At 42.1% G+C, this 23,371-nt stretch overlaps 1 protein-coding gene across 5 annotated transcripts in view; it reads right to left on the bottom strand.

The window, feature by feature from the left end:
* Window positions 1-23,371, bottom strand: part of LOC143038824 (uncharacterized) — a 209,348-nt gene that overhangs the window by 42,565 nt on the left and 143,412 nt on the right. For all 5 annotated transcript variants that reach the window (XM_076208401.1, XM_076208398.1, XM_076208397.1 and 2 more), the window contains one exon: window positions 20,350-20,527. In XM_076208401.1, coding sequence (XP_076064516.1) covers window positions 20,350-20,527 — 178 coding nt within the window. The remainder of the gene's footprint in view (window positions 1-20,349; window positions 20,528-23,371) is intronic.

Here is a 23,371-nt window from a genome sequence, read left to right on the forward strand (position 1 = left end):
GCAAAGTCTTCTGCAGACATTAAAGATTCTGTGAGAACAGTTTACCGCCGCCAAAAACCATCTTCTCTCATGGTGTGGGCCGCTATCTCCAAAACTTGGAAGTCTCCTCTGATTTTTGTGGAGCAAGGGGTTAAAATCAATTCAGATCGCTACATCAACGATATTTTGGTTTCAGCCCTTGAAGAGATGAAGAAACACTTCAAAGATCATCCCTTCACTTTCCAACAAGATGGTGCGCCATCTCACACCTCAAGAAAGACTCAGGACTGGTGCTCATGTCAATTTCCAAGATTCTGGAGCAAGGAAATGTGGCCTCCCTCATCGCCTGATTTGAACCCCATGGACTTTTGTGTGTGGTCTTTGTTGGAGGCAAAGGCGTGTTCCGTTGCTCACTCAAGTGTTGATGCTCTGAAGCAATCACTCCAGCGGGAATGGGTCAAAATACCCCAGGATAAGCTACGTGCCTCGGTCGAAAACTTCAGGGAGAGAATTGAGAGAGTTATCCGAGTGAAGGGCGACCACATTGAAAATTAATGAATGAGATTCATTCTAGTATTGTAAGCTATCATTGTGATACCTTTTTGATGAAATTTAATTTATTTTCTGTTAATAAATCGTTTTTATGTTGGTCCAAGGACTTTCTGTTCACCCTGTACATGTTCTAAGGGGAGAGTGGGGAAATATCAGATCATTTTTTGGTGGAAGATAAGTTGAGAATGGGGGATAGATGAAGAAAGAAGAAAAGGACAAAAGGTAGGGAGGTACTCTGAATAACCTGCTTCAATGAGAAAGAAAAGGAGTACAAGAAGCTGGGAGAAGAGTGGGACGGAGTGAAGAAGGGAGTTATAAGGCATGCAAAGATGGTGTGTGGAACAAGGAGGATGGGAGGAAATATAAGTAAAGGTAGGGAGTGGTGGGATGAGGAAGCAAAGAAGGTTGTAGAACAGAAGCGAGCATTCAGATTGGTTACAAAACAGTATGAGAGAATCATGTGAGAGGTACAAAGAAAAGAGAAGTCAAGCATAAGATAAAGGAGGCAAAGAAGAGAGCAGATGTGAAATGGAGTAAGAGTATGACAGAAAAATTTGAAAGTAATAAAAAGATGTTTTGGAAAGAAATTAAGAGAGGAGTAGGAGGAGGTGAATCAAGTAAAGAAGAAAAGGTAAAAGATACAGATGGAGAGATGATAGTGGAAGAGACAGGAGTAAGAGTAAGATGGGCAGAGTATTTTAGGGAGTTGCTAAATGTGAAGGAGGATAGGGAGGGAAAGGTAGTTGCAATGGGAAGCACTAAGAAAATGATTGTGATGAATGAGGAAAATGGAGGAGAAATAAGGAAAGATGAGGTGAATGCAGTTATTAAAATGATGAGAGCAGGTATGGCACCTGGGTTGGATGGGTGTCATGCAGAGTCTCTAAATAAGGGAGGTACAGTGATGGTGGACTGGCTTGTGAAGTTTAATGTTTGTCTAAAAGAGGGTGGAGTGCCAGAGGACTGGAGGAGTGCCTGTATAGTTCCACTTTACAGGGGAAAAGGGGACAAGTGTGACTGTAGTGGTTTCAAAGGGATCAGTTTGTTGAGTGTAGTTGGGAAGGCTTATGGGAGGGTTTTGATTGAAAGGATTAAAAGAATAGAGGGAGTAATTGGTGAGGAACAGTGTGGGTTTAGGACAGGTAGGAGTTGCATGGATCAGATTTTTGTGGTAAGGCAGATATGTGTGAAAATTTTAGGGAAAGGTAAAGATGTTTTTTGGGCCTTTTTGGATTTGGAAAAGGCTTATGAAAGGGTAAACAGGAGACACTGTGGGAGGTATTACAGATATATGGGATAGGAGGAAAGCTATTATGAGCAGTCAAGAGTTTTTACAAGAGTAGTAGAGCCTTGTTAGAATCAGAAATACAGAGAGTGGTTTGAGGTAAAATTGGAACTTTACCAGGGATGTGTTATGTCACCTTGGATGTTCAATTTATACATGAATGTTGTTGGGGCATTTAATTTTTTTTAACCAATGTTTTGCCTTTACTTTTACATTAGGCAAAAAAAGATGCAGGGATGACCTGTTATCCAGGAGGTGCCAAGATAAGAGGGGGGGGGAAGAGGGTAGAGGGGAGTGGAGTATGTAGGGGATGGAATGGGTGGAAGTAGTTTCTATGCCTTTGTCTTTTGGCTACCTCCCATGTAAGAAAAAAAAAAAAAAAGCCTTTGGTATATGTATGTATATACTAATGTTTTGGATGTTGTTCAGTTCTTCCTCCAAAAATTCAGGATCTGAAATCCTATAAGTTCTAAGGTACATAAAAATGAAGACTGATTTTTCAACATTAATATGATGACTGGAATACTAATGAACATATATGTTGGTAGGATTTCTACATACTTTAGTTTTAATACTATTATCCCTAATTATTTCTACATCCAAGAAAGGGAGTTTGTTAATTAACTTCATGAGTGAATTTGATGGATGGTGCTAATGAATTTAGTTTAAGAGGAAAATCTGCAATAGAAAGAGACTTTGGCCAAAAACATAAAATATCATCAACACACTGGAACCAAATTATCCTTTCTTTGGAGGTAAGGAGAATTTAAAAAAATTCCATACAAATACTGGCTAATACTGGGGACAATGAATTACCCATAGTTAAACAAAATTTTTGGGAGTAATATTTCCCTTCAAATATGAAAGAGAAGTTTTTTACATACAACCTATTGGGCTTAATGATATTTCCTTTAGGTAGACTTTCAATGCTGTCACTTAGGATGTTGGGTAAAAATGTTAATACAACAGCTACCACATACCCCCTTAATGCTTTCTTTAATGCTACCCCTAGTCTTTCTCTACCCAATCAAGAATTTTTATCCTCTCTACTTAGTGTTCACAGAGCAAAGGTATGGTCATGTTTTCTTAAGTGATGTTTAGGAGGGAATGTGAAAATAAATTACGAGGACTAATTAAAAACAGCTACTGGGACAAACACGAGGACCTTGAGGGTGTTGTCAGCCTACCTTCCAAAGGATTAGATTGTGAAACTTTATGTGCTTTAGGCTACGGTTTATCCTCACATACATACATATACCAAATTATTTTTCCTCCCGTCGATTTAATGAAGCGGCCTTGCTGTGGATGTGCTGTGTCTTGCGACACTGCTTCTGACCCAGGGCAGTGGACAAGGTGCAGGGATGACCCATCATCCAGGAGGTGCTAAGAGGGAGGGTGGAGGGAAGTGGAGTGTATTCAGGGATGGAATAGATGGGAATGATTTTATGCCTTCTTCTTTTTGGCTACCTCCCTTGTAAGGGGGAAAAAAGCCTTGGTATATGTATGTACAAGGGAGGTAGAAGAAAAACACCACTACCACCCATTACATCCCTAACATACTCCAGTCCCCTCCACCCACCCTCCTCCCTCTTATCTTGGCTCCTCCTGGACGATGGGCCATCCCTGCATCTGGCCCACTGCCATGGGTCAGAAGCAGTGCCACAAGACATAACACATCCACAGCATGGCCGCTTCATTAAATTGGCGACCCCCCCCTCTCTGTCCCCTCATGCAGAAAAGAAGATAGGGAGAAATCCCTTCGGGCTGCATCAATATATTTCTCATACATACTCCCTCATCCCCCACCCATCCAACCTCATGCATCACAGCATCATCAATACACAACCATACTCCATTCAATCCTATCTTCTATCCTCTCCCATCCTTTCTCAACAGACATTCCCCTCTTTCCCAATGCCCCTTTTACCCCATCCATCCATTTCATCCTAGGTTGACCCCTCATGTTCACTCCTTTCACCTCTGCCTTCCACACCTCTTTTACTAGTCTTTCTTCACTCGTTCTTTCCATGTGTCCAAACCATCCCAATACTCTTTCATCAACCCTATCTCCCAACTCCCTTTCCACCCCTGTTCTCCTCCTCACTCCTTGTTTCTCACCCTATCCAGCCTAGTAACCCCTATCATACTTCTCAGGCACCTCATCATTATCCTCACATGGGAAAGGAAAAAACTCAGTGACAATTGGTAGATCATTGTTTCTAATAGAAAAACAGTGAGAAGAGTGATATTTTGGGGGGTATTTTGTATGGTGTAATCTTTACAAAATCCAACAATTCTGTACCCATCAGGTTTGTAAAAGAATGGGAAAAGTTAATGAAAGACACCTCTTTGCACATCACCAAGGCAGATAAAAGCAATACCATAGTTATTATGATTAAAAGTGACTACCAAGATCAAGTTTTTGATCTACTTAAAGATTCCAATGTTTATTGTGAACTTAACAATTTTGGTACAATGATACCTATGTAGGGGTCATGAGGACCTGTGAACTGGTTTAATCACATTTTCTGTGTTTATTATTACTCAGAGTAAAAGAGAACTAGTAATACAGCAGCAACTTTATATTCTATAATGTGAGTGGTGTGACAAATTACATATGGCAGCCGATGCTGCACGCAAGAATTTGAGTCGTACTGAGGTAATTAAAAAAGATATACATACATAACCAATGGTTTTTTCCCCCTTACAAGGAAGGTAGCAAAATCAAAGACATAAATCCACTCCCAATTTCGTCCCCACATCACTTCCATTCACCACCCCTCCCTCCCTCCCTCTTTTCTTGGCTCCTCCTGGATGACAGATCATCCCTGTATCTTGCCCACTGCCCTGGGTCAAAAGCAATGTAGCAAGACACTTTACATCCACAGCAAGGCTGCATCATTTAATCGGCGACCCCCCCCCTCTCCGTCCCCTCATGCAGAAAAAGAGAAAATTGGGAGAAATCCTTTTGGGCTGTGTCAAAATATCATTCACATATACAAACACACTCGAGCTACAGAACCATAAATATCTCTTTGTTTATGCTCTGCAAAAGAGGAAAATTCTTGGTTACACAACAAAAGAAGGAAGCCTGGTTTGTATTAAATGGGAGGGGAGCAATTGTGGATGTCTGCAAAGAAGTCTCTGCAGTGCTAGTTAGATGTAATAAGAGAAAATGAAGGAAAACAACGATAAGCTTGAATCTGTGGTATAGTGTATTGGGCATAGGAGTAATACAAACTAGTGCAAGGGTGGAGTGCTGCGTGCCCGACCCCTAGATACTTTCCAGTATGAGGACCCTATTCATACATCTAACAAAGACTTTCTTCATTTCTGTGTGCTTACAGCACCTAGCACCTTCGCCCACGGGCAGTTGCTCTGTAGACCTCTCGAGTACTTGACGTGCCCCCTCTGTATGCATAACCTACCAATTAATAAACCCACTAACCATACAACCTGTTTCACTGTTGCCCCCTTGTAAAATGCTTCCAATCACTGTATACCATCATAAACCTTTTCCAGATCCATAAAAGCCCAAAAAACATCCTTACCTTTTCCTATAGCATTCTGACATATCTGTCTTACCGCAAAAATCTGATCTACACATCCCCTACCTGCCCTAAACCCACACTCTGTTCCTCTCCTAATCCTCTCAGTCAAGACCTCCCATAAGCCTTCCCAACTACACTTAACAAACTGATCACTCTGAAACTACTACACTCACACTTGTCCCCTTTTCCCTTGTAAAGTGGAACTACACAGGCATTCCTCCAGTTCTCTGGCCCTCTACCCTCTCTTAAACAAACATTAAATAACCTCACCAGCCAGTCCACCATAACTGTACCTCCTTTTTTCAGACATTCTGCATAACATCCATCCAACCCAGGTGCCTTACCTGCTCTCATCATCTTAACAGCTGCCTTCACCTCATCTTTCTTTATTTTTCCTCTATTTTCCTCACTCATCATGGTCATTTTTTTTGCAATTCCCAATGCAACTACCTTTTCCTCCTTATCCTCCTTCACATCTAGTACATACATACATACATATACTAAGGCTTTTTCCCCCCTTACAAGGGAGGTAGCCAAAAAGAAAAATGCATAAGATCATTCCCACACATTCCATCCCTAAATACACTCCACTCCCCTCCACCCTCCCTCCCATCTTAGCACCTCCTGGATGATGGGTCATCCCTGCACCTTGTCCACTGCCCTGGGTCAGAAGCAGTGTCGCAAGATACAGCACATCCACAGCAAGGCCGCTTCATTAAATCGGCGATCACCCCCTCCGTCCCCCCATGCATAAAAGAAGAGGACGGGGAGAAATCCCTTTGGGCTGCATCAAATTTTGCTCTCACATATTACCTCACCCCCCATCCCCCCACCCATTCCACCTCATGCATCACAACATCATCCATATACAACCATTCTCCATTCACCCCTGTCTTCTGTCCTCTCCTGTCCTTCCTCAACAGACAATCCCCTCTTCCCTAATGCCCCCTTCACCCCATCCATCCATCTCATCCTAGGACGTCCCCTCATGTTCACTCCCTTCACATCTGCCTTCCATACTTCTGTTACTAGTCTTTCTTTACTCATTCTTTCCATGTGTCCAAACCATCCCAATACTCTTTCATTAACCTCTTCAGTACGGGCCTTAAATCTCGCGGGCAGCAGCCGCTGCCAGCCGTACGACGTGTCGTAATAATACTCGCATCATAAAATATAGTCACCGCTTATATCGATCGTTCTTTCACCCGTGAATTTTGATAACCATAGAAAATGTGATTAAAGACAGTTTAGCGAGTATGTCATTACGCAGGGGCAACTACAATAAATATAATCAAGACGCCGATATGGCAGCCTCGCGTATCCACTTTCTCCTCATGCCGCCTACGTATGCGGCACCGTATGGAAGGGGTTAACCCTATCTCCCAACTCCCTTTCCACCCCTGTTCTCCTCCTCACCTCCTCATTTCTCACTCCATCTAGCCTAGTAACCCCCCACCATACTTCTCAGACACCTCATCTCAAACACATTCAAACTCCTTCTCTCTTCCTCTCTTATGTTCCATGTTTCTGCCCCATACAGTGCTGTTGGCACAATCACTCCTTCATACAGTCTCCTCTTAGCATCCATTCCCAAATGTCTATTCCTCATTACACTTTTTAATCCACCAAGGCATTTACTCGCTTCTCTCAATCTACATTCTACCTCAACCTCCACTCCACCTTTTCCTGCCACATTTGCACCCAAGTATTTAAAACTATCCACTTCCTCCAGTCACTCTCCCTTAATGCTCACTTCCAGTCTGCTGCCACTTTCACCCCTTGTACATCTCATCACCTTACTTTTACCCACATTTATTTTCAGCTTTCTTCTTTCACACACTTTCCCAAACTCCCTAAAATACTCTGCCCACTCTTCCTCTCATTGCCTTCTCTTCCATTATCATCTCTCCATCTGCACCTTTTACCTTTTCTTCTGTACCTGATTTGCCTCCTCTTCTTCTCTTAATTTCTTTCCAAAAATTTTTGTTATTACTTTCAAAATTTTCCATCATACTCTTACCCCATTTCACATCTGTTCTCCTCTTTGCCTCCTTTATCTTATGCTTTACTTCTCTTCTCTTTTTACTTTGTACCTCTCATATGATTCCCTCTTCCTATTTTGTAATCAATCTATGAAAGGTTACTTCTTCTCTTCTACACCCTTCTTTGCTTCCTCATCTCACCACTCACTACCCTTCCTTCTATTTCCTCCCATCCTCCTTGTTCCACACACCATCTTTGCACACCTTATGACTCCCTCCTTGAACTATCTCCATTCTTCCTCCACTCCTAGTTCTATTCTATCCTTCACTCCCTCCCACTCCTCTCTCAGCTTCTTCTTATACTCCTACTTTTCTTTCTCATTTAAGGGGGCCATCGCGGTGAATTTCCGATTAACATTTAAAAAAAAACTGAAATATTCGAAAAAAAATTCCCTGTCATCTAGTGGCCTTTGGCAAGCCAGTCCTGAAATATTTCAGCGAAAAAATATCGAAAGCAATTTCCCCGTGATCTATTGGCCTTTAATAGCCCTGTTCTATAATATTTCTGCGAAATACTAAAAAATAAAGGAGTTATGACTAAATTTCTGACCCCCCCCTTCCTACACCACCCTCGACCCTTTGCTGTATTATGTTCGTGCATATATACATAAAGACCCAAACCTTAGGGTGCTGGTTGGAAAACTCCCAGACCCTCTTATGCCTTTACTTTTTCTTTTAGGAATGTCCCCTGTGGGGCTACAAGGAGAAGGATGCCTAGTCCCAATCCCCATCCCTTTCTTCTCGCCTCTTACGATCCAAGTGGAAATACTTGGTGGCAGTATTCTTTTCCCCCACCACAGGGGTCTTTTAATGTGCATGGATGTGGTATAGATGAGAGTAAAAGGGAAGAGATAGGTAGTATGTTTGTGAGAAGAAAGATTGTTGTTGTTGTTGTCGTTCCCTAGACTGTCTGTCCGAGCAGTCCCGTCTCCCCAAGGAAGGCCACAGCCGAAACTGGGTTTTCCCACAAATCCTTTATAGAGTGTATGTTGTGTTGTTTGCGTGCATGATTGTGTATAATGCAGTCTTCCATTATGTGTTGTATGGTATGGGGTGAAGTGTTACATCCTGGGCAGCTGTTCACAACACGGTCGTCCAGCCTCTTCTGGTAGCTTAGAAGTGCTGGGTGGTGACCGCATCGCAGTCTGGCCAAGTGGACTCTGTCCTTACGTGGGAGAGAGGATTCAGAAGGGTGGATATCAGGGGGTCTGGCATGCAGCAGTGTGTTGTCTTTCAGTGTGTTAATGGAGCGGTGAGTGATATGATTATGAATATGTTTCCGGAGGCTGGTATTTGGTGGTTGTGGAGGAAGAGAAGAGAGTATCTGTGTGTAATAAAGGTCTATGGGTGTAGTTTTAATGTTTCTTGGTGTGTGTGGGTGTTCTGCTATGTAGTGTAGCGGGTGTGATGTGTTTGTGGTGGCTGCAGCAAGTGTTTGTGTGCCTCTCATGTCGAGGTGGTCCTTGACTTTGAGGACTTTTGTTTCATGGTGTAAATGGTCTGTAGGTGATGTATTTGTGCAGCCTGTAATTGTTTTTAGGGCTTTGTTTTGTATGATTTGAAGGGTGTTGTGGTGTGTCTCACTGAGATTAGGAGCCCATGCAGGACTCGCATAATTCATCACTGAGCGTATGCATTGTTTGTATATTGTTATATTAGTTTCTTTGTTTTGTCCAAATGTTGTTCCAGTGATTGACTTAAGTGCGTTAAGTCTAGGTGTGCATTTGTTTTTTATGTTTGTGAGGTGTTGTTTGAAAGACATGGATGTATCGTATGTTACACCAAGAATTTTCGGTGTGTTTGTGTGTGGTATTAGAGTGTTGTTGATGTAGAGATGAGGTATGTATTTGTGTTCTTTTGTCCAGTTGGTGAGAAGTGTTGCTGTAGATTTGGTTGGAGCTATTTTGAGTCTGTTTGTGATGAACCATGTGTTGAGTGTGTCAAGGTAAGGCTGGATTATTTCTGCAGCTTTGTCTGTGTTACGATGTGTGCATGTGATTGTTATGTCGTCTGCGTAGGAAGAGATTTGTATTTCTGAGGTGTCTGGCGTGGGTAAGTCATGCATGTATAGATTAAATAATGTGGGGGATAGAACTGAGCCCTGTGGTACTCCGTTCTTAATGTTTCTGATGTGCGATGATTGGCCATTATATGACACATGAGCATTCCTGCCTGCCAAATAATTGGCCAGCCATCTTTTGGTGTTATTGTGCATGTCTGTGTTATATATTTTATTTGTTAGGTTGTGGCGGGGGATAGCATCAAAAGCTTTACTAATGTCCAATGTTATAAGAAGTGTTCTGTGGTGGGGCCTATCTGAATTGATGCCATCTAAAATTCTTTGTGTGAGGTTTGTCAGAAGAGTGTTTGTGGAGTGTAGTGGCCTAAAACCGTGTTGTGAGTCAGCAAGGGGAATATATGGTGTGACAAGTTTAAGTATTAGGCGTTCAATGACTTTAGAGGGGGTGCAGAGAAGTGTGATTGGGCGGTGCGATGTTGGGATTGTTGGGTCTTTGTTCGGTTTTGGAATGGTGATTATTTTACCATGCTTCCAGATGTCGGGTATAGTGTTGTGTGAATAGCTGTAGTTTGCAATGTTTGTGAGTGCGTGTATACCTTGTGGTCCAATGTGTTTTAGGTGGATGTTGCTTATGTTATCAGGGCCACAGGCAGATGAGTGCTTGAGACTATGCATTATGAGTTTTGTCTGACTGTCTATGAAGGGTGTATAGTCTGAGTCTGTGGGAAAGTCTTTCTTACGTCGAATGGTGCGTCGGTCGTCAGGGTGAGATGTAAGATGGCTTGTCTGTGCGAAATGACGTATGAGTGCGTTTGCTTGTTGTCTGTTTGAGGGTAGATTATCTGTTGTTGTGATTATTGCTGCGTGAGAGCGTGTAGTGTTAGTGTTGGATAGTGTGATGCTGTTGAGTGTTTTGTACAATTTGCTGGTGTTTGTTTTGTGATCAAGTGTATTGATAAAGTTTTGCCAATTTTGTGTTTTTTGTTCATGTATTTTATTGGCAATCACAGTGTTTAGTGTTTGTATTTGGTCTGCTATGTTTTGAGGGATAGGTGTGGGGGTATCGTGTTTAAGTGTGTCACGTTGTCTGATGAGGCCTTGGATTTCTGGTGTGAAGTTGGGGTTGTGTGATTTTCTGTTGCCTCTAGGGATGTATCTCTTGTCTGCGTTTTGTATGATTGTATTAAAAGCGTGCACAGCATTGTTTATGTTTGTGATTGGTGTACTGTTAAGTGTTTCAAAATGTTGTTCTGTCTCTTCAGTAAAGGCTTCCCAGTTAGCTCTCTTGTAATTGGTGTAAGTGTGTCTGTGGCCAGCTGGGGTGCATCTTGTTTTGGTGGTGATGATGATTGGAAGGTGGTCAGAACCAAGGGCTCCGACCACTCTCCATGATGTTGTTGGGGTTAGGCAGGGGGAGCAAAAGGTGATATCAGGAGAGGAGGGAGTGTAGAGGGCTTGGTATGGGATATGTGTATGATTATGCGTGTTGTTCATGATAGTCAATGAGTCGAATTGAGTCTGTATATCAAGCCCTCTGTCTGTGTCAGGGTTGTCGACAAACCAGGCAGACGACTTGGCGTTGAAGTCGCCACCCATGATCAGGTTGGGGATTGAGGTTAGTTGGCTGAGTTGAGGTCTGAAGGTGTTTGGAACTGTGGGGGATGATTGGGGGGGAATGTACATGTTAACTATTGTTAGTGTTGAATTGTTGCCTGTGCGGATACGAATGGATTGGGTTTCTGTTGTGTTATCTGTGGTAGGGAGGAGAATTTTGGTTGTGGCACTTGTGTCCACAAAACAGATGGAATGGTGGATCAGGGTGATGAGTCCACCGCCATTGCCGTCAGTCCGGTCTTGTCTGATGGTGGTGTAATTATGAAATGATGGTGTTTTGTGTGAGTGTCTTAATTTTGTTTCTTGAAGAGATAGGTAGTATGTTTGTGAGAAGAAAGATGGATGTGTTGGCTTTGAGTGAAACTATGTTGAAAGGTAGGGGTGAGCGTAACTTTGGGAGTGTAAGTGGGAGGTTATCAGGAGTGAAGAGAGGGCGAGGGAGGGAAGGGGTGGCTATTCTAGTAAGTGAAGAGATAGGTAAACGTGTAGTGGAGTGGAAGGAGGTTTCCTCAAGGATAATGTGGATGAAGGTGAAACTGGGAAAGGAGATGTGGGTTGTAAGTGCATATGGGCCTGGCAGTGAGAAGAGTGTAGAAGAAAGGGAGGCCTTATGGATAGATTTAAATGAGTGCATAGAGAATTGAGGGAGAAATGTCAACGTAATAGTATTGGGAGACCTTAATGCTAGGGTAGGAAATGGTCCAATTGATGGAGTGGTTGGGAAATGTGGAGTTCCAGGAAAGAATCGTAGTGGAGAGTTGATGGTGGAAATGTGTCTAGAAAGAGAGTTGATGATAGCAAATACAGTGTTTCAGAAGAAAGTCAAGCATAAGTACACATGGGAGAGGGTGGTGGATAGAAGGGTGGTAGATAGAGCGTTAACCACTTCAGTACGGAACTTAAATCTTGCGGGCAGCAGCCAATGCCAGCCGTATGACGTGTCGTAATAATAATCGCATCATAAAATATAGTCACCGCTTATATCGATCGTTCTCTCTTTCACCTGCGAATTTTGAAAACCACAGAGAATGGGATTCAGGGCGCATTTGGGAGAATGTAAAAACACAGGGGCGACTACAATAAATATAATCAAGACGCCAATATGGCAGCGTCGCGAATCCACTTGCTCCTCATCACGCCTACGTGTGCGGCACCGTATGGAAGGGGTTAAAGGATTATGTAGTGGTAAATAGGATTATGATAGGAAGAGTTAAGGATGTACATGTGCTAAGGGGAGAGGGTGGGGGAATATCATATCATTTTTTGGTGGAAGGTAAGTTGAGAGTGGAGGATAGATGGAAAAAGAGGAAAGGGACAAAAGGTAGGGAGGTGCTTAGAGTGAACTCTTTAAATGAAAAGGAAAAGGTGAAGGAGTACAAGAAGAAGCTGAAGGAAGAGTAGGAGGGAGTGAAGGATAAAGAAGAGCTAGGTGTGGAGGAGGAATGGGGATGGTTCAAGGAGGGAGTCACAAAATGTGCAAGGATGGTGTGTGGAACAAGAAGGACAGGAGGAAATAGAAGGAAGAGTAGTGAATGGTGGGATGAGGAAACAAAGAAGGTTGTAGAAGAGAAGAAGCGAGTTTTCACGGATTGGTTACAAAATAGGACGAGGGAGTCATATGAGAGGTACAAAGAAAAGAAAAGTAAAGCAAAAGGTAAAGGAGGTAAAGAGGAGAGATGTGAAGTGGGGTAAGAGTATGACAGAAAATTTTGAAAGTAATAAAAAGATGTTTTGGAAAGAAATTAAGAGAGGAAGAGGAGGCGAATCAAGTAGAGAAGAAAAGGTAAAAGGTGCAGATGGAGAGATGATAATGGAAGAGAAGGCAGTAAGGGGAAGATGGGCAGAATATTTTAGGGAGTTGTTAAATGTGAAGGAGGATAGGGAGGGAAAGATAGTTGCAGTGGGAAATGCTAAGAAAATGACCGTGATGAGTGAGGAAAATGGAGGAGAAATAAGGAAGGATGAAGTGAAGGCAGTTGTTAAGATGATGAAAGCAGGTAAGGCATCTGGTCTGGATGGATGCCATGAAGAATGTCTAAAAAAAGGAGGTACAGTGATGGTGGACTGGTTGGTGAGGTTATTTAATGTTTGCTGGAGAGAGAGTAGAGTGCCAGAGGACTGGAGGAGTGCCTATATAGTGCCACTGTACAAGGGAAAAGGGGACAAGTGTGAATGTAGTAGTTTTAGAGGGATTAGCTTGTTAAGTGTAGTTGGGAAGGCTTATGGGAGGATCTTGATTGAGAGGATTAGGAGAGGAACAGAGGGAGTAATTGGTGAGGAACAGTGTGGATTTAGGACAGGTAGAGGTTGTGTAGATCAGATCTTTGTGGTAAGACAGATATGTGAGAAAGCTATAGGAAGGGGGAAGGATGTTTTTTGGGCTTTTATTGATCTGGAAAAGGCTTACGATAGGGTAGACAGAAAGGCACTGTGGGAGGTTATGCAGATATATGGGATAGGAGGAAAGCTTCTAGGAGCTGTCAAGAGTTTTTATGAGAGTAGTAGAGCTTGTGTCAGGATTAGAAATGGAGAGAGTGAGTGGTCTGAGGTAAAGGTGGGACTTCGTCAAGGATGCGTTATGTTGCTCTGGCTGTTCAACTTATACATGGATGGGGTAGTGCGAGAGGTAAATGCAAGGGTAGTGGGTCAGGGATTGGAGATGGTTAAAGAAAATGGAGAAAAGTGGGAGGTGAGCCAGCTGTTGTTTGCTGACGACACTGCGCTTGTGGCAGGATCGGAGGAGGGATTGAGGAAGTTGGTGACAGAGTTTGGGAGAGTATGTGATAGAAGAAAGCTAAAGATAAATGTGGGTAAAAGTAAGGTGATGAGATGTACAAGGGGTGAAAGTGGCAGTAGACTGGAAGTGAGCATTATGGGAGAGCGACTGGAGGAAGTGGATAGTTTTAGATACTTGGGTGCAAATGTGGCAGGAAAAGGTGGAGTGAAAGTGGAGGTAGAATGTAAATTGAGAGAAGCGAGTAAATGCCTTGGTGGATTGAAGAGTGTAATGAGGAATAGACATTTGGGAATGGATGCTAAGAGGAGACTGTATGAAGGAGTGATTGTGCCAACAGCACTGTATGAGGCAGAAACATGGAACATGAGAGAGGAAGAGAGAAGGAGTTTGAATGTGTTTGAGATGAGGTGTCTGAGAAGTATGTTGGGGGTTACTAGGCTAGATAGAGTGAGAAATGAGGAGGTGAGGAGGAGAACAGGGGTGGAAAGGGAGTTGGGAGATAGGGTTAATGAAACAGTATTAGGATGGTTTGGACACATGGAAAGAATGAGTAAAGAAAGACTAGTAAAAGAGGTATGGAAGGCAGATGTGGAGGGAGTGAACATGAGGGGATGTCCTAGGATGAGGTGGATGGATGGGGTGAAGGGGGCTTTGGGGAAGAGGGGAATGTCTGTTGAGGAAGGATGGGAGAGGACAGAAGACAGGGGTGAATGGAGAATGGTTGTATATGGAGGATGTTGTGATGCATGAGGTGGAATGGGCGGGGGGATGAGGGGTGAGGTAGTATGTGTGAGCAAAATTTGACGCAGCCCGAAGGGATTTCTCCCCGTCTTCTCCTTTTATGCATGGGGGGACAGAGAGGGGGGGGTCGCAGATTTAATGAAGCGGCCTTGCTATGGATGTGCTGTGTCTTGCGACACTGCTTCTGACCCAGGGCAATGGACAAGGTGCAGGGATGACCCATCATCCAGGAGGTACTAAGATAAGAGGGAGGGTGGAGGGGTGTGGAGTGTATTCAGGGATGGAATGTGAGGGAATGATTTTATGCATTTTCCTTTTTGGCTACCTCCCTTGTAAGGGGGAAAAAGCCTTGGTATATGTATGTATGTATATATACATATAAAATCGAAAGCAATTTCACTGCCATCTAGTGGCCTTTGTCAACCCTGTTCTAAAATATTTCTGCAAAATACTAAAAAATAAAGGAGTTATGACTATTTTTCTGACACCCCCCACTTCCCACTACACGTTTGCTGCACATATGTTCCACTAAGTTATTTCATCGCAATAAAAATGGCACAAATGCGATGTATTTTGTTATTCATTAATAAAGACTAGCTGGAAACTTGTCCTACACGTGGGGAAAGCACTTCGCACTCGAATACATCAGAAACGTGAGTAAACTGAAAAAATTATTGTGAGTAGGCAGAGAAAGCGAATTGTCACTCCTTGGACAACTTTTATTTACTTTATTTGAAGCTATAATCATTTCAAGAATGCCTAAACATTTGAAGAAGAAACGTGCATTTCATGAAAGAGCCAAGAAACTAAATCAAATTATTGAGAAAGAGTGTACTTCTGCCTCAGTTATTACTGGAGATGATCATATGGTGCGGTGCAATAGGGCTCCCCTAAGCCAACCGCGTTATCGTCCTCTTCTGCCCCTCCACATCCTCTTTTGTCAAATGACGTCACCGCAACCATCAACATCAAGCATGCGTGACGTACCATCATGTGCCTCTTGAACTGAAATGCTCCGAGTGCTTTTCGTCACAAAAGCAACTGTCATTGATCATAACTTTGGAAGGACACATAATCTTCTTTCTCACTTGGAGTCAATACCATCATTACAAAAGCACTTGAGGAACAAGACAAAGACACAGAATGGAAAGGGACACCAAAGACCAGAAAGAGGAAGAGAAAACTATCGTTCAGCTCCGATTACCAGCCGGGAGCTTTCTAGTAAGCGAACCTGGCGACAATGAGGGAGGTGGTGCCTCCTGAAACCCTTGCCTTCTGAGCTCCTAATACCTAATACCTCGTAAAAGGGGGGACCAGGTACCAGCTACATTTCATAATAACATGTGAATGACATAGAATGCATGAAAATTGGCAGAGAAAAAAAAAAAAAAAATCTAAATGAAAAATATAAAAAATGCAGGGAAATGTATTTTGAACTTCAATTTGCAATTTTTTCATTGTGGCATTTTTCATTTTTTGTGATACAAGTCCATATATTGTATTCTATGTAAAAAAAAAAATTCTCTCCTAAACTAAGAGGAAATTCCAAAAACTGTACAATAATTATTTAGGTATTGCTATAGAGCATTTGTGGTATTTTTTTCAGCATGTTCAGTCAATGGATAAATGAGGAGATAGAACGTTTGTGATTTTTTTTTTTTTTTAATTACTTAATTGTTTTTCAACCAAATGATATGAAAATTGGTGGTGAACATCTCAGTATATGTATATATAACATATTAAAAATTCGCAAAATTCCAATCGTAATTGACGAAGTTCGTTCTCGAGCACGATGGCCCCCTTAACCTCTTCAGTACAGGCCAAAATCTTGCGGGTAGCATTAGCAGCCAGACGTATGATGTGTTGTAATAATAATCGCATCATAAAATATAGTCACTGCTTATATCGATCGTTCTCTCTTTCACCCGTGAATTTTGATAACCATAGAAAATGTGATGAAGACAGTTTAGAGAGTATGTCATTACACAGGGGCAACTACAATAAATATAATCAAGACGCCGATATGGCAGCCTCGCGTATCCACTTGCTCCTCATGCCGCCTACGTATGGAAGGGGTTAAGCAGTTCACTCAATTAGTGTGTCTTTTCTAGGTCCATGAATACCTCCCAAAATATCATCACCTTTGGCCAAAAACTTCTAACATATCTGCTTACCACAAAAATTTGATATACACATCCTCTTTCCTAAACCCTTACAATTCCTCTCCAATTACTCCTTCTGGTCCTTTCATAATGAGCTCAATGTGTGGTGATTGGTTTGGCAACGGCATCATCACCACTAGACAGTGATACTAGTTGATACTAGTTTTCGTCATCACATCGCGCGCTGGGCACCTTATCAAGCCATAACACTTTCTGTCTCGTGAGGTCGCCCTTTCTGTAATGGATTCGTGACCTCTGACCCCCCCCGAATGAACCGAGCCTTGTTTAAGGAAAGCAGGAGTGTTGACGAAGTCATGTGTTTCCCACATGTGTCCATTGGCCCCTCCTATCATACAGAGAGATTCTTAGCCAATCATAATTTGTTGTAGGAGGAGCTTATATCATTAAGAGCTTTCTTCCTAGCCAGCATCAAAATAAAGTTCAGTCTGCTCGGACACCCAAAAGTATTCAGTTTAAAGTTGTCAGAGCTCTAAACTATTACCAGTCTAGCCTAAAGCTAAGTACAAGTGATTCATTCAACAATTAGCGATTACAGTTGGAACTGCAACCAGGACATTCATACAAGGTCAGTGTCTATTAATTAAGTCCAGCCTCCCACACCCGCACACCCGTACACATCACAGTCATCTATTTTGACTTTGAAGTAATAATATCACAATAATAAAAGTCACATAATTGAGAAACATTAGTCTCATTCACCACCAAATGTGAAGTGAAAACTATATGTATAAAGATTGTTCGTGTTGCTTGTGATCTAAACTATCTTGGCCAGCTACCACCTACCAATTTATATATCTATATTTAGTCGTAAACAAGGAGCGCAACAAATGAACACCCTCTCATATGCCTTTCCAATTACACTCTACAAACTTCTATCTATCTCCATCACTGTCTCCCCTCCCCCCCAACTCCTCTCATTGCCAAAACGAACTATTACCATTCTCAGGTGCCCAATTTAAATAAATCTCTTCTTCCCATCAGTTTTGCCTTCCAACCAGGCTACCCCCTCCACATCCTGACACCAAGGGGTTCTTCCCCCTTATATGGAAAGTAGCCCTGTACTGGGGTATCCCCATATTCAGGTATTAACTGCATCTTATTGTGTAGTATTAACCACTTCAGTATGAGCAAAATTCTCGTGTGCAGCACCAGCTGCCATATGAACAATGCATCACACCACTGCTGTATTACTCGTTCTCTTTTACTCTGAGTAATAAACACAAAAAACATGATCAAACCAGTTCACAAAATCCAGGGGTAACTTATGTACAACTACAAAATAATATATATAATCAAGGTGTCAACACTGGCATTCTTGTGTACATAACGAGTGAGGGCACAAAGATACATACATACATATACCAAGGCTTTTTCCCCCTTACAAGGGGGGTAGCCAAAAAGAAAAAGGCATAAAATCATTCCCACCCAATCCATCCCTGAATACTCTCCTAACCCCTCCACCCTCCCTCTTATCTTAGCACCTCCTGAAAGACGGGTCATCCCTGCACCTTGTCCACTGCCCTGGGTCAGAAGCAGTGTCGCAAGACACAGCACATCCATAGCAAGGCCGCTTCATTAAATCGGCGACCCCCCCTCTCCGTCCCCCCATTGCATAAAATGAGAGGACGGGGAGAAATCCCTTCGGGCTGCGTCAAATTTTGCTCACACATACTACCTCACCCCCCATCCCCCCACCCATTCCACCTCATGCAATCACAACATCATCCATATACAACCATTCTCCATTCACCCGTCTTCTGTCCTCTCCCGTCCTTCCTCAACAGACATTCCCCTCTTCCCCAAAGCCCCCTTCACCCCATCCATCCACCTCATCCTAGGATGTCCCCTCATGTTCACTCCCTCCACATCTGCCTTCCATACCTCTTTTACTAGTCTTTCTTCACTCATTCTTTCCATGTGTCCAAACCATCCTAATATTCTTTCATCAACCCTATCTCCCAGCTCCTTTTCCACCCCTGTTCTCCTCCTCACCTCCTCATTTCTCACTCTATCTAGCCTAGCAACCCCCATCATACTTCTCAGACACCTCATCTCAAACACATTCAAACTCCTTCTCTCTTCTTCTCTTATGTTCCATGTTTCTGCCCCATACAGTGCTGTTGGCACAATCACTCCTTCATACAGTCTCCTCTTAGCATCCATTCCCAAATGTCTATTCCTCATTACACTCTTCAATCCACCAAGGCATTTACTCGCTTCTCTCAATTTACATTCTACCTCCACTTTCACTCCACCTTTCCTTGCCACATTTGCACCCAAGTATCTAAAACTATCCACTTCCTCCAGTCGCTCTCCCTTAATGCTCACTTCCAGTCTACTGCCACTTTCACCCCTTGTACATCTCATCACCTTACTTTTACCCACATTTATCTTTAGCTTTCTTCTATCACATACTCTCCCAAACTCTGCCACCAACTTCCTCAATCCCTCCTCCGATCCTGCCACAAGCGCAGTGTCGTCCGCAAACAACAGCTGGCTCACCTCCCACTTTTCTCCATTTTCTTTAACCATCTCCAATCCCTGACCCACTACCCTTGCATTCACCTCTCGCACTACCCCATCTATGTATAAGTTGAACAGCCAGGGCGACATAACGCATCCTTGACGAAGTCCCACCTTTACCTCGAACCACTCTCTCCATTTCCAATCCTGACACAAGCTCTACTATTCTCATAAAAACTCTTGACAGCTCCCAGAAGCTTTCCTCCTATCCCGTATATCTGCATAACCTCCCACAGTGCCTTCCTGTCTACCCTATCATAAGCCTTTTCCAGATCCATAAAAGCCCAAAAAAAATCCTTCCCCTTTCCTATAGCTTTCTCACATATCTGTCTTACCACAAAGATCTGATCTACACAACCTCTACCTGTCCTAAATCCACACTGTTCCTCACCAATTACTCCCTCTGTTCCTCTCCTAATCCTCTCAATCAAGATCCTCCCATAAGCCTTCCCAACTACACTTAACAAGCTAATCCCTCTGAAACTACTACATTCACACTTGTCCCCTTTTCCCTTGTAAAGAGGAACTATACAGGCACTCCTCCAGTCCTCTGGCACTCTACCCTGTCTCCAACAAACATTAAATAACCTCACCAGCCAGTCCACCATCACTGTACCTCCCTTTTTCAGACATTCCGCATGGCATCCATCCAGACCAGGTGCCTTACCTGCTTTCATCATCTTAACAACTGCCTCCACCTCATCCTTCCTTATTTCTCCTCCATTCTCCTCATTCATCACTCTCATTTTCTTCGCACTTCCAACTGCAGCAATCTTTCCTTCCCTATCCTCCTTCACATTTAGCAACTCCCTAAAATATTCTGCCCATCTTCCCCTTACTGCCTTCTCTTCCATTATCATCTCTCCATCTGCACCTTTTACCTTTTCTTCTCTACTTGATTCGCCTCCTCTTCCTCTCTTAATTTCTTTCCAAAACATCTTTTTATTACTTTCTTTATATTCTAATTATGCAAATACAATCTCTATTCAACAAATAACTGGGGTATATTAATACAATTATGAGATGAAAAACACATTATTTTTTTTCTGTTCAATAATGAGTGTAGGTTCAATGTCTCTCAACTTCTTAAGCTCAAGTACAGAAAGTTGTCACAAAACTCACTTAATATGCTGTTCAGCTCTAGAATGTCTGATGTCATCCCTGATTTTTGAGACATTATTATCATTGTTTCTTGCCCGGTATCCACGCCAATGCTTCTGCAAGGTGATTGCTGCCTGTACCTCATTCATGCTCCATCCACTACTTCCAGCACTACTATTGCTTGAATGCCTGCTTTTACCTGTACAAAAATGAAAGGATTTAACTCATAATATTGATGAAATCACACAAGACTGAACACTGCAAAGTAGGGTATTAAAAATATGAATCAATAATACATACATATACCAAGGCTTTTTCCCCTTTACAAGAGAGGTAGCCAAAACAAAAAAAGCATAAAAACCATTCCCACCCATTCCATCCCTAAATACACTCCACCCTCCCTCTTATCTTTGCACCTCCTGGATGATGGGTCATCCCTGCACCTTGTCCACTGCCCTGGGTCAGAGGTAGTGTCAATAATATCAATAAAAAATTACTTATCTATATACCAATGGCTTGTTCCCCTTACAAGGGAGGTAGCCAGCCAAGGCACGAACCCACTCCCTCCCACTCCACTCCCACCCACTACCCTTGTTTCTCTTTCATAACTCCTCTTGGATGAAGGGTCCCTGTCAAAATATTTCTTTTAATTTTGATATCTAACTCCTTTCTGTTATTCTATAGGCAGTTGATACTAATCATTTATATATCAGTGATCTGTTATCTATTAAAACTAATTAGATTCTCTGTTTAGAAAATTCCCTATTATGATGTTTTCCAGTGTTGTGAAAAACTTGCAGATCATCATTGATGTGGCTTTCCTTTGTTTTGTTGTTCTATATGCTGGTGCACTAGATGGTAATGTTGAAAGTGCTATTTCCAGTGAAGTTTCTTTCTACAACTCTAATATTTTCTCCAGCCAAAATTCCTATATATGGAATCCCTAAAGAGCACCTGTCAAATGAATTTAATTTAATTTTTTGCCAATTTTAGGGGTCATGCATATGGTGTACTGATCACGGTAATTTTTATTCATATCTCAAGTTCACTTGTCATATTTTCAAATCTGCCTTTCTCCTCTGACTTTCAGTTCCTATTCACTAAAAATTAGTACCCATGTATCTTTCTTTCTTTTCCTTCATATTCCACCAGTAGGGTTTTGTTGGTCATACCCATGGTGCACAATTGTTCAGTGTTAAAAATAAGTTCTCAAAAAAGTTTTCCTGTTATAAAATTAAAGATTGCATAGAAAAGTATAGGAAAACCAAATATTAGTTAATTATTTGCCTTAGTTCAGGCATGGTGGTGTAGCAAAGTTACAAATTTTGTCACTTCAAGGTAGCAGGTGTTTGTGCATGGGTGAAAAATGGGGAACTTTTCTACCATTTTTCACACTTTGTTCCTCACCACTGCTACTTCAATCATCCACCATTTCTTTCTTTTTCATGTGAATGTTTTTTGTGTAAGCTGTTGTTTGTCTTACACCACAAGATATAGTGTGTTATGGGTCACTTAGAAGTGATTGACCTGCCCCTTCCATGTCTGAGAAGAACAAAGGATGCGTGGATGGGAGGTGTAGTGTGGACTCATTCACCCTGAGTTGGCAAACTTCATTTTAAGACACATGAGACCAAAATATGGACCACCAACTTTAAGAAAAGACTTAACATCATATGATGTAAGTTGCAGTTACACGCTGTTCATCATATGATGCCTGTTGCAGTTTATAGGATAATGCCTCAATACGATTTTGGTCTACCTATCTATACACCAAAGGCTTTTTCCACCTTATAAGGGAGATAGCCAAGTCAAAAGGCAAGTACCCACTCCCACCCATTTCACTCCCATCCACCACCCTTTCTTCCCTCTCATCTTAGGTCCTCGTGGGTGATGGGCCATCTTTGTATTGCACCCAATGCCCTGAGTCATAAACAATGCAGACACACTCGATACTTAAAGAATGTAGGGAACAACTAGTGGACAGGATCCACAGTCTTATGACATGTTCACTGAAAGAAGGCATTGTCCCACTTGATTGGAAAAGGGCAAACATGGTGCCAATTTACAAAGATGGAAACAAGGAAACACCACTAAATTATAGGCCAGCATCACTAACCAGCACAATAGTGAAATTATGTTTAAGGATTGTGAAAGATTTGATGGACCAAATATCTTGAAAAGATGAACATTCTGACAGACAGACAGACAGTTCAGTTTGGCTTCAGATCTGGAAGGTCATGTGTGTCAAACCTTTTAAGCTTTTACTCAAGAGTGATTGATGTGCTGCATGAGAAAGAGGGGTGGGTGGACTGTGTGTATCTAGACCTAGAGAAGGCATTTGATAAAGTACCTCACAGTCGACTTATGTGGAAATTGGAGCATGTTGGTGGACTGTGAGGCAAACTATTAGAATGGACTAAAGACTTTTTGAAGGAAAAATACATGAGGTCAGTAGTAAAGGACAAGATATTTAAAATATCACACATTCCTTCATTTGAATATTCAAGTTGACCATCAGCAGATAACAGTGGGCCAATGTGATTCCTAATAACCTTTTTATCTCTGATGTAACTATGGAATTATTTGGGATTCTCTTTGGATCTACCGTATATACTCGTCTATAGGTCGATCTCGTGTATAGGTCGACCCCCCATTTTTGGCAAAAAAATCTGGAATTTTCCATATACCTCATGTATAGGTCGAGTGGTTTGTTTTTGTTTTTGGTGCTTTGAAGTAGCATGGCTTGCCTGGTATAGCAATTGATTATTATGGTTTTTTCACTTCATTAATTCTGATGTATTCTGGTTTATGTTTTTTCAAGTTCACTGATTTTAATATTTAATAAGTTTCACTGAAATTGCCATTTCAGCGGAGTGAAAAACTTGAACAGATTGCCAAGTACGGTAGATTACCAAGTACGGTATTCGGAATAAACTGGCTAGGCGTGTTTCGTTAGAAAAAAAATTAACCAACACTCAGAGTTAGTCTTGTAATCTCAACTGTGAGGATGATCAGGCTAATGATAATGTGGAGGAGAAAGATG

The sequence above is a fragment of the Oratosquilla oratoria genome, chromosome 25 (assembly GCF_046742065.1).
Source record: "Oratosquilla oratoria isolate Oo_2021 chromosome 25, ASM4674206v1, whole genome shotgun sequence".
NCBI lineage: Eukaryota > Metazoa > Arthropoda > Malacostraca > Stomatopoda > Squillidae > Oratosquilla > Oratosquilla oratoria.